The 16,121-nt window shown below is 42.0% G+C and overlaps 2 protein-coding genes across 5 annotated transcripts in view; one reads left to right on the top strand and one right to left on the bottom strand.

The window, feature by feature from the left end:
• The window catches only part of FBXO15 (F-box protein 15), a 329,429-nt gene extending 322,184 nt beyond the window's left edge, over positions 1 to 7,245 (bottom strand). For 2 of the 4 annotated variants that reach the window (XM_081205639.1, XM_081205636.1), the window contains exons 1-5: positions 5,824 to 5,976; positions 4,554 to 4,658; positions 3,039 to 3,281; positions 2,003 to 2,212; positions 979 to 1,108 (exon numbers count right to left, since the gene is read on the bottom strand). In XM_081205639.1, the coding sequence (XP_081061765.1) occupies positions 979 to 1,108; positions 2,003 to 2,212; positions 3,039 to 3,281; positions 4,554 to 4,658; positions 5,824 to 5,969 (834 nt within the window). In that variant the 5' untranslated portion in view covers positions 5,970 to 5,976. Of the gene's footprint in view, positions 1 to 978; positions 1,109 to 2,002; positions 2,213 to 3,038; positions 3,282 to 4,553; positions 4,659 to 5,823; positions 5,977 to 6,015; positions 6,687 to 7,114 lie in introns of those variants that run through there. The other 2 variants (XM_081205638.1, XM_081205637.1) reach the window with 2 other exon arrangements.
• Positions 7,246 to 8,375: 1,130 nt separating this feature from the next.
• On the top strand, positions 8,376 to 15,489 carry TIMM21 (translocase of inner mitochondrial membrane 21). Its single transcript, XM_081205675.1, has 6 exons — positions 8,376 to 8,965; positions 12,556 to 12,618; positions 12,725 to 12,822; positions 13,296 to 13,369; positions 14,809 to 14,914; positions 15,007 to 15,489. Exons 1-6 carry the CDS (start codon positions 8,665 to 8,667, stop codon positions 15,097 to 15,099), a joined length of 735 nt encoding a protein of 244 aa, XP_081061801.1. The 5' UTR covers positions 8,376 to 8,664; the 3' UTR covers positions 15,100 to 15,489.
• Positions 15,490 to 16,121: the final 632 nt, after the last annotated feature.

Here is a 16,121-nt window from a genome sequence, read left to right as displayed (position 1 = left end):
GTTAATTATAGAGAACATATATTTTCAGCATGAAGTATTTAATTTTCCAAAAGGACTTTTGAAGAGTAAAATCCATTTAAGCTCATAGAAAGACTTGTCCTACTCCAGATTATAACCATGTATCACTGGCATTTTAATATACTATTTTTATAACTTAAAAGCAACAGACTACAATTCATGTCAATTGCTGTACACAGTTCCCATCTATTATTTAAACGCCCGAACAGGCTACAAAAGGAGCCTTTGAAGGATGCAAAGGGTCATAATAACATAATAACCTGGCTGGATTAGGCCAAAGACCCATCTGGTCCAGCATCCTGTTCTCACAGTGGTCCAGCAGATTTGTGGGGAAGCCCACAAATAGGAATCGAGTGCAACAACACTCTCCCCTCTGGTGATAGTCCTTTTTTCAGTACTCAAAAAGAAAATTTGAATTAAAAATAGGAAAATACTAGAGTTCTTTGTGTTAATAAACTGGAAATCTGATCCAAAATCTACTGCCTTAATAAATGGAACTCTATGAAATCCTGATTAAGAAAATTAAAAATATACCTTTCCAGAATTATTCTACAATGGCAAAGTAAAACTAGGAAGGGCAAGCAGCTTTGTTCAACCCCAGTATAAGGAAACATGTTGTCCCTGAATTCCTTGTACTTCTAGAAGTAATTCCATCTACCATAACACAATCTTCATACACCTTTCAGCAGCAGCCACATTGTATAATTTATCAGTACATTTTGGAGTAGCCATACTATTAACCAAATAACAGATAAAGAAGGCAGAAAATAAAGAAATGAATAATCTTAAAACAAAGCCTTAACAGCTAATTAGCATATGGAATAAGAAACTTGAAACTAGTTTAGGTTTTATGACCTGCAGTATTGTTTTCATCTTGTAAAGGGGGATATGTAAGTTTACATATAAGAAAACAAAATAAGAGCCACTGCAGAAAGCATCTTATTGGGGGAGTAATCTTACCTTCCAAACTCCCACCAAGAGTCCTTGATCAAAACAGTAAAGTTCAACAAGGGCATCACAGCCAATCATCTTTGCCTTTTCTGTCAGGTTAGCCAGATCACATTCAGAAATTAAAGAACGTTGCATAGGCCTTTCAAGAGACATCAAGTTAGTTAAGAAAAGAACAGGTATTGTTAATATGGAAGTTTGATTAGTTTTGTCTTCTCCAAAACGCTGACATAAGCAACTAAAAAGGTATTGAACGTAACTTGTTCTTGGAACAAATTACAAGCACAATACTGCAACTATTACTGAAGGGGTTTCCAACTTCTCCTTTGCTGGATGTCAACTCCTGTCCCCTCCACCTTCAAAGTCTAAGGCAGGGTTGTCCAACCTATGGCCTCCCAATGTTGCTGGACTACATCTTTCCTCAGCCACAGGCAGCACTACCGATAATCAAGGGAGATATAATCCAACAACATCTGAAGGGCGACAGGTTAGCCATTTTCTGTGCTTGTTTTCTTATTGCACAAGCAATGTGAACATGGAGGACATGAGGAAGACAGGAATCAGTCACCGTCCGATGCCAAATCCATGGATCCAGAAATCTCCTAAGCAAGCAATAATAAGCAATCACCATACTGCTATGATAAATAGCTGTATGCATACGTCTCTTTGCCTTCCTTCTGTGTTAGGTATGTTAGTCCAGAACACACTGCATATGGAGCTTAACATGGCCCTGGACTGTATTACTGTCTGCTACTACATCACAATTGACTGACACTGGTGGGTCACTGATTTGCAAAGTACAGTGCTGTGGTAAATGCCCTTCTACTACAAGCAGTGGAAAATATGAATTCTAAAAAAATTGAAAACAAATTATTCATCAGCAAGCTTCAGCAAGCAACCATTGCTCAATATGCTAAGAACACAAGTTAGGTGGCAATCCTAAACCCCATTATCCAGAAGTAAGATCCACTGAATTCAACAGGACTTACTTCTGAGTAGATGTGGTTAGGATTGCACAGTTAAAGAATTAACTTACCTATTCTTAGGATGAACTTCGCTGTCACTCAGAAATACAGGCGTCACTCCAAATATCTGCAAAACTGACAAAGTTTCTAAACAAGGCCACTTGAAATAATTCCAATACACAGTAACAGATGTCTCATTATAAGAGATGTCTGTCTGTTCCAGCACATGTTGCTTTCCATTTCTGTCCTTTAGTATGACCATCCATTTTAAACCAGAAATCCTGTTATTGGGAAAGCAAAAGGCAGAGTGCAAAGTTTAAGGTAACAATCCTATGCACAAGCTGGTGTAAAGCAAGCCCGGCATCAGTTAAACTGGTGTAAAGTACAACAGATCCAAACTCTGTTCCACAGCAAGGCTACTGCTGGCTGAGCCAGTCTATAAAATACTGTTTGAGTTACACTACCCTGTTTGCCGGTTTAATTTACACTGGGCTGTCAGGTCACATGACCAAGGTGGGTGAGTTTAGGATCAAGCCTAAATCCTCTCTGTTTAGTCCAGCCACAGCCATGCCACCAGGCATGTCTCAGCTGGCTGGGTCCTAGCTAAGCCAGGATGGGAGGGATATGTCAGTATATCTCTGGCTGTGCCGAGGATGATGGAGTTAAGTCAGTGTAGCCTGGCTGTACTGGGAACCTCCTGACTCATCCAGAGAGCTTCTGGATCTGCTCATCACAGTTGACCTTGCTGTAGGATTGCTCCCTTAGACTGCCACTTCCACATACAGATAAAGCACATTAAAATTAACTATAATCAAAATGCTTGGAATTTCATAGAAGAGAGCCACATTTCCCCCTTTGTTTCTAAAACAGAACCTATTTGTTTTCTCCAAAACATGCTCTACAAACAAAATCCAAAGCTAACAAAATTATCAATATTCTTTCCATTTTAATTACTTCCTACCTGGTAACTAAATATTAATCATAGTATCAATTTTACATATATTTCTCAAATGATCCAATTTTTTCTTCCTTTACTAACAAAGAAAATAGGTAGTCATTAAAATATATAAAATGTCCATGTATTACACATTATATAAAACTGCTCACTTGATAGCTTCTTTGGTTTTCAGTGGAAGGCCAGTACGGGTATTTATTGGCTTCAGAAGCCGAATCAAATCAGCTTTGCCAGCAGCTATTTTTTTCATGATGTACTCTTTCTTCCAATATCCTGACTCCCTATCTTGCAACTCTGGAAGATTCAGAGAGACAGCTGATTCCTGGGCAGATTCAGTCCTCCATTTTTTTCTTTTAGGCAGAAAAGACTTAGAATATATTTTGAACCAGATTGTACTGGAGAAAAATACAACATAAAATAACATAAGAATCGCTGAAATATTTAAAGAGCATGCTGTTTAATGTTTAAGCCATCATTAAGTATCAGGAGGCAGTTTCTATCTTCTACCTAAATAATGCCAACACTTTGAATGATCTTAATGTAGCTGAACTGCTACAAATTTTGTTAATTAGCACTCATGATCCAGCTTTATGTCATTCTCTATTAATGTTAGACTAAAATTAACACTAAAATTGACTTTTGGATGATAAGCGCACAACATTATTTATTCATAGACTCAATTTTTATCCCACCATCCTTCAAAACAAGTCTCAGGACAGTCATCAACAATTGAAAAGCTAACAAACACAAACAATATAATCAATATTAAAAGAGCATAAATGACTACAAATTATTTATGATTGTTCTGGATTCCTTAGAATAAGATATTAGGTGACCACCTAAGAAACTAAATTAAAAACCCCAACAGTTTCTTAACAAATTATATCAAAGGGAATCTCCCGTGTCTTCTGCCAGCCAATCCAACATCAAACAACACTACTTTCATAGCAGCACCTGTAAAAAGGCCCAAGTGCATAAGAAGGTTTGTATTTTGAATTGTACCCAGAACAACTTGGGAGCCACTAAGATCCAAATGCCACATACATAATCACTGTTAAATATAACCTCCCTGCACACCCAGTGGCCAAGAATTACTAAGGCAATTTTTTCTGATGCACAGAGGGGAAATAAGTGCCTAAAAAGCAGTTAAACATCATATATATACAGACCTAGCAAAAGTTTACTGGCATACACATGTGTCCTTGTTTACTATTATACTTTTATTCACTTATTATCCTTAATCCTTTTTCAAACCACATCCTCAAGGCCAATGATGGGAAGGGGGAGTACTACAATATACAGAAACTACAAAATATTATGAGCATGTAAATGTGTAGTATTTATTTACAATATTTATATACCATATTTCTACCATAACAGTTCTCAAAACAGTAGATGAAGCAGAGGTGTTTCTGATGAAGGGCAGTACTTGCTTTATTCCCAAAACTGGGGCAAATCACATTCAGACTGATTCAAACTGCCGCATAGCTTAATAACACTATATAAGTTCTTTCATGTAAACTGCTGTAACGATGAGAAAAAATTAGCACAGTAAGTTGTACTTGCTTGCTTTCTCCCAATGATCAAACATAAAGGGATAATATAAATTAGATTATAATGACTGCTGTCATGTTAAAAACCTCTGGCTATATTTTACTGTCCCTTACTTGTCATTGGACAGATGATAAAAACTTTTATTCACACAGCCAGTACACAGCAGTGACTCTGCATTCAGGTAGGATAATATCTTCAGTAGTATCTCTGATGGCATTCTGGAGGATGAAGATGAAAAAGTGATGCAGTTATTTGAGTGGAAGAAACATGCAGAAGCATATATCAGAATGAAATCTATCCCTGCTTCATAAATCTGGAACACAAAAATCTGTCTATGTGAAAACAAAAGCAGAAATAACCTGTAGAATTCCATCATCACACACAAACATAATATGAAGAAGGTAAATGTAATTTAGGGCACAATGGGCATCTCTCACTCATTTAAAGGAACTTAAGTGGAAAATCTTTTCATTCTAGTGATAGAATTACTGTCACTCCTGCTTGCACACAGAAGTCCACAAGAGTTTTAGCAGGTGGAAATATATACCAACAGTTTGCAACATGGATCAGCACTGTTCCATGGAAGGTGTCTATGTCAGTGCAGAAAAGGTCCCCATTGTGTGAGGGGAAAATATGACAAGCACACTAGCTCTAACTCTATGGTGTCTATCCCTGTCAACCTCCCCAAGTTGGAGGCAAACATTTGTAACACAGAGTCTGCTCTATTAATATAGGCTTCCTCACATGAACTCAGGGTTATAAATTACATAGGGGACCTACTTGAGTAGAAAAGGCCCCTCACCCCAGAATTTATCCCTCCAATTCATGTAGGGTGATAGGGATGCTCATCCCCACTGTCTCTCATCATGTGATAAATTAAAACACTTGAATAGGTCTCATCTGTCTGCATCATGTAGCACCGATCCACACTGTACATAGGATGACCAATTTCATTTCATACATTATGACTACTACACTGAGCCTCAACCACACATACAGGTTTCTCAGCAGCTTCCACATTTCTACCCTCGTTTATGAAGTGGTACAAGCCTCATTGTTATTATGAAAATATACGAATCATTATTAGGGATGACACTGCCATGAGCTGTTCAGATACACAAATTTAATTTAGCATTTTCAATGTACAATCACCAAAAGAATTGAGTTTACCTTCAGGGTCATGTGAACGAATATGTGGTTACACACCAAGACATGTTTACAATTAAACCTGTTCTTGAAATCATAAACGTCCAGCTAAGTATTTAAAAGATAAATACTTGTCTACAATCCTAAGCATGCTTGCTAGAGAATAAGTACAACTGAATTCAGTGAGATTTACATACAAGGTAAGCATGCATCTGTAAAGCATCAAGAGTATGTTACCTGTCAAAATCAATTGCAGAATTTGACTTGATACTAGTAGACCTCGTACACATCCTGCGAGTGTGTGTCTTTTTGAGTTGCATGGCTGCTGGGTATTCCGACATAGAACTATAAAAAACAACACATATTATCATCAGCATCATCATCAGGGGTGGGAACCTTAGGCCCAAGGTCAAATGTGATCCTCCAAACCTCTCTCTCAGGTCTTTAGTCCCAGGCCACAGTTCTCACCAGCCCTATTTCATGCCCTCCTTGAGTGATTTTGGCCAGGATGGAATGCATCCTTGAACTGTACTGTGATGATGCCTCTTGCCTGCCTGGAAAGATTCAATGGGTGTATATAGAAATCTAACTTTTGCATGGGTAGAAAGTCGCATACTGTCCAAAGGTAAAAATCACCTGTTGCTCCACTCACTTTTACCTCTGACCACTCCCACCATTGGGTCCCCAGAAGATTGCCCGCGAGGGGAATACAGCCCAAGAAGCTTGCAAAATTATTTGTTCGCTGTTGGGTTTTTCATGTTCTTGCCCTCTTATAAACTCAGTCCTATGCATGGAAGCAAATCCCACCAAGTAAAATGAGTCTTCCTCCCAAGCGAGTACGGGATTACGGCCCAAGGTTTGCAACACTTGAAAAAATGTTAATCATAGGCTGTTTAACATTTTCTCTACCATCTTTCTTTTTTATTGTAATTATGTTGTCGTGCTGGTGTTGTTGTTCAGCATGGTTTTGTTCTGAAAACCAACCTGGGAGTATTTATGGATGAGTCACTACATCATATTACAGTGGTACCTTGGTTTACAACCATAATCCGTTTCGGAGGTCTGTTTGTAAACCAAAACAGGTTGTAACCCAAGGTGCACTTTCGCCAATGGGGCCTCCAAAAAAAATGGGTTGTAATCCAAAAAAAGGTTGCAAACCAGGACACGCACTTCCAGGTTTGAAGTGTTTGTAATCCAAAACATATGCAAACCAAGACGTATGCAAACCAAGGTACCACTGTACTACAATTCCTCCTAAAAAACGAGCCAAATTCAAGAATGAAACAGCAACACAACCAATCAGCTTAAAAAAGACACATAATGGGCACATAACAAGCAGAAAAATAGGCAAGCGCCCCCTCAAAAAACAAAAACAAAAAACACACACTTCCATTGACATAAAGACTTAGGCTGTATATTCTGTGAGAGAAAGCGAGTAAACCTGCCTAAAACTGTGAGACTCAAGAAAGGCACCGGGGGATCTGGGTTTAGGGCGTTCAAACAAGACGCCCCGCGATCTCCCACCCACTCCAGCAGTAGCGCCTGGAGGAGCGACTAAGAATGGCGACCGCGAGTCGACGCCGGGAGAAGGGATCGCGTCGGACAACGGGCGCGAAACCCCTATGCTGTGCTGCCTCAGAATCCAACCGCGTCCTGTCGCCATGGCGACGGCCGTCGAAACGGGGCGGGGGGTGGGATGGTGCTTCGCTACCGCCCAGTCAAGGCCGCGAGCGCGTCTGCAAAAAACGCGACGAAGCCGAACAAAAAGTAGCCCCGGGCAGAATTCTTCCGCCGGCGCTACCGAATTTATTCCCCCACAAGCAGCTTCCTTCCCGCACTTGGGTCAATGTAGACTAGTATCTAAGGGGCGGGTCGTGGCGAGACGGACGCGCGTAGGGCGGGGTCGCCTGTTGCCAAAATAAAGGAGAAGGCCGGAGACGCGTTCTTTGCTACTTTTGTCCTGGGGGCGGGGAGAGTTGGCCGATAGGGCTGATCCTGATCTATCCCAATTCCCAATGCACGTTTCCTCAGAAGTTTAATGGCCCCACTCCCAAGTAAACGTGCACAGACAACCAAATGTACTGGTAACCTCAATCTTTAGGAAATCCCATGCATGTTTTCTCGGAAGCAAGCCCCACACTGCCCTCATGGGGCTTTGCTTGCGTGTTGTCAAAACGTGCAAAGGATGGCATCCTTACAGCGCAATCCCGTAAAACCCAGCTAGATTATTTCCTGTTGCCGGAGTTAAACCCCGTTGAATTCAGTAGAACTGATTTATTAGATAAAATGTATAGGATTGCTAGCTTTCCTTATGCCGGGCACAGTTTTGGGGGGGGGGCATTCTACCACGTGAGTGAGCATCCGCAGCCCAAATACAGGTTTGCTTCTTGCACCCGAAAGCTGCGCCATTCTGAGTTGACGGTAGTGCACGCGTCTTTCTTGCAGACGTCTGCACACATAATGCTTGCACACCACGAGTCTGACCTTCCCAGATGGCGGGCCAGTGCCTATTTGAAGATAGCCCTCTTTAAGTTTTACAGACCCTGCTTAAAGGGCAAATAATTATTTCTGAGCAATGTATACAGCACGAACCTAACCTTTTATTTATTATGCAAACGATAAAGGGTGGACTTGTCCCAGAGCACGTACGCTCAATATACAGACAGACACTTTCGGGAAGGAGGAGGCTTCTGGCAATGCAGTTTTGAGCAGCGAGGCTAGGCGCGAGGCGCTTTGCATTGTGGTAGTTGTAGTACTTTACCGGAGTAGTCGGGCAGCTCTGCTACCTTGCAAACTACAGTTCCCAGAGGGCTTTGCAAACGTAATGGCGGGGCAAATAGCTGCCATCAGCGGGTGAAAGGGGTCGTGTCCCCCTTGGGCTTGTTAAAAGTGCATCAACAGGTAAAAGCCCGGCGGAAAGATTTGAGTAAGATGTATCTTTCTAACGGTATGACTATTTTGCATCGAGAGGAAACTGCGGGATGTTGAATCCGATCCTTTGCACAGGACGGGAGCATATTTAGTGTATGATAGACCTTGTATTTGGAGTTATAGAGTGAAGCCCTGCTTCGCCTCGCTATGCTTTCTTTCATGCGAGGAATCCCCTGCAGTGGCAAGCTCCTGGGGTCCTGCGCGAAGTGGGGGCTCCTTGCACAGCATAGGAAGGCGCTTCTAAGGACTTGCGTGTGCATCAGGCTCGGGCAAGGGTCGAGAGCCGAGCGACCCGACCCGCGCCCTGATGCAGCATTTGCGAGCCCAAAGCGACACATCTGGACTCCCGAAGGGGCCCGGAGAGCTGGGAGAACTGAAAACAGCGGCAGGCAAGTGTCTGTGCAAAGAGGCCAGAAAGAAGGAGCATCGCTGTCAGCTGCTCAGAAAGGTAAGGAACGGGAGGCTCCAGCAACTGCCAAGATTTCTTGGCAAGTAAAATTCGTTTCCCAAACTACTAAAGTTCTCCAACTTTTTAGGCATATCTGCATATATATAGACGTGTTTCTGTTGAGCCTAGTGGTGTTTTTTCAGTCCATAATCTGAAATATTCTGCAAAACTTGCACTGCTGTCCTAACCCTACTTACCTGGGAGTCAGCCCCCATTGAATTCAGCAGGACTTACATCTGAGTAGACTTAGCTAGGATTGTACTGCTCATAGAATTGTAGAGTTGGAAGAGACCACAAGGGTCATCTAGACAACTCCCTGCAAAACAGGAATATTTTGCCCAATGTGGGGCTTGAACCCACAACCCAGAGATCAAGAGTCTCATGTTCTACTGGGATCTCAGATTATTTGGGGATTTGTTTCTGAGACAATGTTCGACAGTTGTTTGACTGGAGGCCCGTTGATGAATGGGACAGGCAGAGTGAGACTGCCTTGGGCAACTGATTTTTGCTATCATGGAAGGGCAGCAAAGTGTTATTTTATCATTATTGTATTTTTACATTTAAGGGAGAGATGATTGTAAGCATTTTGTCTCATATGACCCAATAACTTGATTAGCCTTAGATACCATGCACCTTGGTTTGGGACAGGGGGCACCATTTGCTGTTCTGCCTCAGGGAGCAAAGTATCTTGGGCCAACCCTGAGTGTGGTACAATATCATTAGCTGTGTTTGATTTATAATAGAGGTTGCCCAGCACTCAGATTTGTGTGGAAGTGGGATTTTCTGCTTCAGGAGTCCTTTCACCAAGCTGACTGTGATTGCTTCCTAGTGAGAGGGTGTCTGTGCCTGCTCTAAGACCATGGTGGGCTGATTGCAGTATTATGTGGTCTACACATGTTTTATAATACATGTTTTATAAAAATATTAAGTTATTCTGTCAAAACACCTAGACATTCAAGGAGTTGCAAGTCATTGTGGTTTGAATGCCACCAACAGCGTTCACAACTAGTGCACAGATAATGCTCTTCAGGCATTCTGATTATTTGTTAATATGGGAAGGGAGTTCTAAAATGAGTGGCGAACCTCAGGGACGGATTTAGGAGAGCGCAACTGGTTCAGTTGCAGTGGGCGCGGAGACTCGGGGGTGCCACAACTGTGGTTTAGAATAGAGCACAAGAGGCAGGGGGTGCCAAATTTTGGCATCGCACAGGGAACCGCCGAAATTTGAGACCCCAGCGTCCGCCACTGGGAGCCTCCATGACTGCAGCAGGTTCCCCAGTTCATAGTGTCACTCCTGGTGAGCAAATGGAATGGCAATAGGGGCAGCAGTGCTAGCACACTCATCCCTACAAATAGACTCTTGTATGCTGGATGTTCAATTAGCACCTAATTAGAATGTGTGACCCAGGGATGCAGGTGGCGCTGTGGGTTAAACCACAGAGCCTAGGACTTGCCGATCAGAAGGTTGGCGGTTTGAATACCCGCGACGGGGTGAGCTCCCATTGCTCGGTCCCAGCTCCTGCCAACCTAGCAGTTAAAAAGCACGTCAAAGTGCAAGTAGATAAATAGGTACCGCTCCGGCGGGAAGGTAAACAGCGTTTCTGTGCGCTGCTCTGGTTCACCAGAAGCAGCTTAGTCATGCTGGCCACATGACCTGTACGCTGTACGCCGGCTCCCTCAGCCAATAAAGCGAGATGAGCGCCGCAACCCCAGAGTCAGCCATGACTGGACCTAATGGTCAGGGGTCCCTTTACCTTTTACCTAGAATGTGTGACAGGACTATGGCTTCGGCCTCATGAGTTCCTCAGGCAGCAATCTTATGCAGAGTTTCCTTTGCAAAGCCCTTGATTTCAAAGGACTCCATGCCTAACTCTTCACAGAACCTTCCTGTAAATATCAGTGTATTTGTTCTACCATTTAAATACATTGTGCTCACTGCATTATTTATATGTTTGGAGTTTTTAATGTTATTCATAAAGCACTTCATTGATCATTTTTACATTTTTATGGGTTTCCCATTCAACCGTAAGAACAATAATCTATTTTGTAAGGCATTTCATAAAAATTAAAAGCCTGGCTGGATTTAATGAACGAAGGCATAAAATTGGCTGCTATATATGCAATTGGCTATAGCATTTTTTTTTTTAAACTGTTTTGGAAGATTTCTCCACAATCTTTATTCAACTTTAGCTTAGCATGTGAAAGGTTGAGTGGTGGGAGACAATTGAAGCTGGAGACAGGCTAGAATTTGGCCCTTGACTAGTCCAAAAGGATTTGGTCCAATATTGATTAAAGTATGACTGAAGTATTTTTAATGACTTTACAGCATGAGTACAACAGTCATTAACATGTTTGTTACTAATAACAAAAAAAAATAGATCATTGGTGTTTGAAACCAGCAGAGAATCGGTGGTGAGAGAACAAGTTGCCCCAATGCCCCTGAGCATGAAGGCAACGCAAATTGGATCAAAAACAAATGCCGTAAACACTGTATCCACTCTAGTAATTCTCAAGTTCTGCACTGGGGCTCTTTGCTGAGCTGTGAGAGTACTTCTTGAGAATGAGAAATGAAATAATTTGTTGCTTATTTTATTAAAATATGTATACATCACTTGTCCATTGTTAAAAGCTGTTTAAATAATAATTATAATAAATTAAATACGTGTGGCTTAAATTATAACTCTCAAGCAATACGAAAAAGCCACTGAAAGTCTTGTAAAATCTAGCCTAAATAGACCTTGGGAAAGCAAAACCTGTTCAGCTAACCTGTGGCCCTCCAAGATGTTGTGGGGCTACAGTTCCCGTCATCTCTTACCATTGGCTATGCAGGCTGATGCTGAGGGGAGTTGGAGTCGAACAACATATTGGGGGAGGGCACAGATTAAGCACCCTAGCTGTTCCTTGACAGCAAACCATCACTACATTCCCCATGGAAAGAGCGAGAATGAGGACTTTAGGGGTTAGAAGAGATGTAAAATCCTTTTAATGTTCCATTATTCTGAAAGCAAAAGCTGTTTTGACTCAGTCTTTTATCTTTCTCAATTTTAGAGGAAGCATTTAGGAGCTATTGGATATATGTGCATAAGACAACAATGTAGTTTGTGGTTGTAGAATTGTAGAGTTGGAAGGGACCCTGAGGATCATCTAGTCCCCTGGAGTCCCTTCCAGCTCTATGATTCTATGTTTTTCTGCTTCAACAATATTTCATTATGTTCCTATCATTTTATGTCATTGTATTTTGTGTAAATTATTTAAAAAATTAAATAAACATTTTCTATTTACAAAAAAAAATATTATATAGCTATCTTTCTACCAGTGGGGGGGGGGCATGTGCGTAGCCAAGATTTTTGTTAGGGGGCAGAACCTCAGATTTGTATTGATTTGTATTGGTTTTTACTTACTGGGGGCAGCTGCCCCCCCCCCTTGGCTACAACCATGAGGGGGACACAGGAAGGAAACAAGGTTGGAAGGGGGGCACGGTCGGAAAAAGGTTGAGAAACCTTGCTCTAACCAACAGAGCTATAGGAGACTGATAATGTATAACTACCGTTTCGTAATTTTTATTTTTTTGGTCTTGTTTTCTCTTTCAGTGAAAGAAGCTGGGCGAGATTTCACCTACTTAATAGTGGTGGTGATCGGCATTGGTGTCACAGGTTGTTGAGACAGGGGAAAACATATTCCTCACTGTTTTAATTGTTGACCACTTCAGCAGAAAGGTTCTTAGTTCATCTGCATTTTATTTTTCTTCTTCCATTTCAGGTGGTTTATTCTATGTGATTTTTAAGGAGCTGTTCTCTTCCTCCAGCCCCAGTAAAATCTATGGAGATGCCCTGGAGAAATGCAGAGCTCACCCTGAGGTTTGTTTTCAAGTCTTGAATGTTCGGCTTACCACAGAGCCTTAACACATTACAGAGAATTCTGAGGCATCTTTTGAGGGACGGTCACTCACTTTGCATTGGGTACTGACTAGCCCATGCACCGCTGCCCTGGAAATGCATCCTAGAACATTTCTAGCATTTCCTGCTGCTGCATGCTTCAGGGAAAGATCAGTGATAGTGGGTGAGCTTTCAGTGTATCATAAGAGTTGGGTGGGGTCTTGTAGGCCATCCACTCCTAGCTGAGCCCAGGAAATCTGGCACTAGACCATTCCCAGCAGACAGCTGTGCAGCTTCTGCTTGAAGATTTCCGGAGAGAGAGAGAGATCACCACCTCTCTAGGTAATGTGTTGAAGAAGGTCGTATAGTATTGCTGATTAAACTGAGGGAACTGTGCACCTAGTGTTTGATAGGAGACGAACTACTAAGCACCCTATCCTGTCCTTACTGATTAGGTAATAGGTGTTTTTGGTGAACCCATAAAAGGTTACGGTGAAGCAACGCGCCGCGGGAGAAGACAACTGGTCAGGTACCTGTGAACGCATCACTTACAGAAGCACTGGCTCTCTTTCTGCTAACATTCTCTGTGGATTTGTTACTTACTCTGTTCATCTCACTTGACACATGTCATATTCACTTGTCTTGCCAAGAAGGTAAAAGGGAAACTACCTTGGGGCCTAGGCTAGCAGCTTGAATTTGAGGCCTACAATAACCCTTGCAAATGCACCTGATAGCCAAGAAACCTTCTTAGTCACATCGATTGCCAGCATACATTTATGCTGAATAACAAGGATGCTGAAGGGACACTGGTCCATCTTAGTCCCGCGTGGAGCTTTGTGTACCTATTGTACATGAATTTGAGACAGATGTGCCACAGCAACACTCAGAATACTATATCCACGATTGTTACTCTTGAGGTGGGACATGATTCCTCCACCAGGCAGAAGAACTTCATTCAGGTACCAGCTGGTCATGGGAGCAGACTATGCTCAGCCAACACAGTGGCTTCATTCACATGGTTTCTCATGATCTGCATGAACCTCAGGCTCATGCTTCTCCTTTTCCTCCTCTTGCCTGGCTGAAAAGAAGGACTTTAGCTCCTGTTTTCAGTTAGCCACAGTTGCTTGCAATGTCTGGATCTGGAATTGGAGGTAATGGTTAGTTATGAAATGATGGCTAGCTTCAGCTACCCAGCTTCACAACACATGGTTTGAAGTTAGCTTGTTTAAAATTAACCATAGTCGGTGTTAGCCAGGATTTGCCCCTTCAGGTAACATAACAAACCAGGATTAACCAAAAGCAAAATCAAGTGCTTCCTAATTACTCCTCTTGGCTCTGTGGGAGGATAGGGGGTAGCATGCAAGCCTAAGGTCACTACAGCTCATTATTATCCATGTACATTATGCTAAACCATGGTTTAACATAGGAATAGCTGACATGGTGCCCCAACTACTACTAGCCAACTACTACTAGCCCTAGCTAGAATGGCCATTGGTCAGGGATGATGGGAGTTGTAGTCCAGTGGCATCTGGAGTGCATCATGTTGGCTGCCCCTGGTTAGTATGTTCTCAAAGTTGCTTCACGCCTAGGATTAATCTCATTGGGTTGTGTCTAGCATTAGACATACTCAGAGTAGACCCATTGAAATTAATGGAAATGACTCATGATGTTGTTTGGTTCCGTATTTATGGCCACTATCCTGTGTGTGCATCCTTGGACTTCCTTCTGAGCAAACACGCTCAGGATCAGATGTAAATTGAGTTTTAGACCCAATTCACTTGTTTGTGGGTTTAGGAAGCTTTCAGACAGGGTGGTCCAAGTGTAACCGTAACCAGACAAGTTTAATTGAATTCTGGAACTAAGACAAGATTGTCCATGTAAAGTTTTTGTTTCTTATAGTGTATAACTATTAATTTTTCTGGCATTAACATTCAGGGCTTGCGAAACCTTTCCTCTTTTTTTTCTTAGCCACATTGAGTATGTAAAAGATGGACTGAAATACATGCGCCTAAAGTTTTACATTGAGGGCTCAGAAAAAGGAAAGCAGGGAACAGTTCATCTGGAAGTGAAAGAGGTATGACAGCCTCTGTGACCTACATCAACCATAATCTTAATGCTTAGGTTAGTGTGCGCAAGGAAATTAATTCCCATCCCCTCTCTTTGCAGAATCCAGAAAGTGGAAAATACGAGTATCGTTATATATTTGTGGATATTGAGGTCTACCCTAGAAGAACCATAATAGTTGAAGACAACAGATAGAGAAACAACTGAAGTGACCTTTCATTGCAGTTTGTGATACTGTAGTTTACAAAAATGGGAGTAATGAAGTAAAAGTTGGCTGAAAGGTCATTTTGCATCCTCACAACATACCCGTGTGAAGGCACTGGGAGTGGAGCCACTGAGCTTATGTGTAATTCTGCTGGGTAAATACTGGAAGTAGGGAATCATTGTTGTTAATAGAAAATGCAAACTGGGATGATGCAGTTAATATAAACTGGCAGCCAGCTGTGGCAGCGGCAAATATGATTTAGCAAAGATTGTTCGTGGTGAATCACAGTTTTATACACGCAGTCTTCTCAGGATGAATTTTCTGTGGATTTGGATTTCATGCAAGTGCTACAATAAAGAAGACATACAAAACATACATAATATCTTTGTCCTTTCGTGCACAGAGTTCACGTACATAAAAAGGTGTGTGGCGTCTGTTTCTGTATTGTTTACAGACTGTAAGGCAGAATGTCACAGATTATAAATTGTTTCCTAGTAGGATCTAGGGCTCCTCTGAATGTTCTACTTTGAAACTTGGGGTTGAAAGGAATACCCCTCTGTTGTGAAAAATGTTGCCTTTTTCAGGCATGGACGCTGCTGTAGTTTGGTTTCTTTGCCGTCACATTGTTGCCACTCCCACCCCCCTTTTTATTGCTGCATCATCTTCCTCAATCACATCAGCAATACCATTAGGTCAGGTATCATTTAATAGTCAGGCTGACATCAGAACTATCCGTCACCAACTAGATTTCATTGACTCTTGGATTGGTTGTGATCACAGTCAGGGAACACATAGTGCACAGGATGACATCACAGCTTGATGCAGTCCATTGGACTTGGCTTATATGCTGATGTCACTGAGAAGAAGAGCCAGAACACGTTCACCTATTCTTAATGCAGCCACCAAATAAACCCCACATGTTTTGATATGGCTGAAAATGTTAGCAAAAACCATTCCAAACTTCAGCTCAGCCCTAGCAGGGTCTGTTCTGTTCTCCTTTCCTTTGAAAGCT

The sequence above is a fragment of the Podarcis bocagei genome (genome assembly GCF_964188305.1).
Source record: "Podarcis bocagei genome assembly, chromosome: 8".
Classification (NCBI taxonomy): domain Eukaryota; kingdom Metazoa; phylum Chordata; class Lepidosauria; order Squamata; family Lacertidae; genus Podarcis; species Podarcis bocagei.
This window is presented reverse-complemented; position numbering and strand designations above follow the sequence as displayed.

Coding starts and splice junctions, on each gene's coding strand:
- TIMM21 (XM_081205675.1), top strand. CDS start 8,665: ATGCTTTCTTTCATGCGAGGAATCCCCTGCAGTGGCAAGCTCCTGGGG. Junction 12,619..12,724: donor GATCGGCATTGGTGTCACAG/GTTGTTGAGACA, acceptor CTTCCATTTCAG/GTGGTTTATTCTATGTGATT. Junction 12,823..13,295: donor AATGCAGAGCTCACCCTGAG/GTTTGTTTTCAA, acceptor CTTACTGATTAG/GTAATAGGTGTTTTTGGTGA.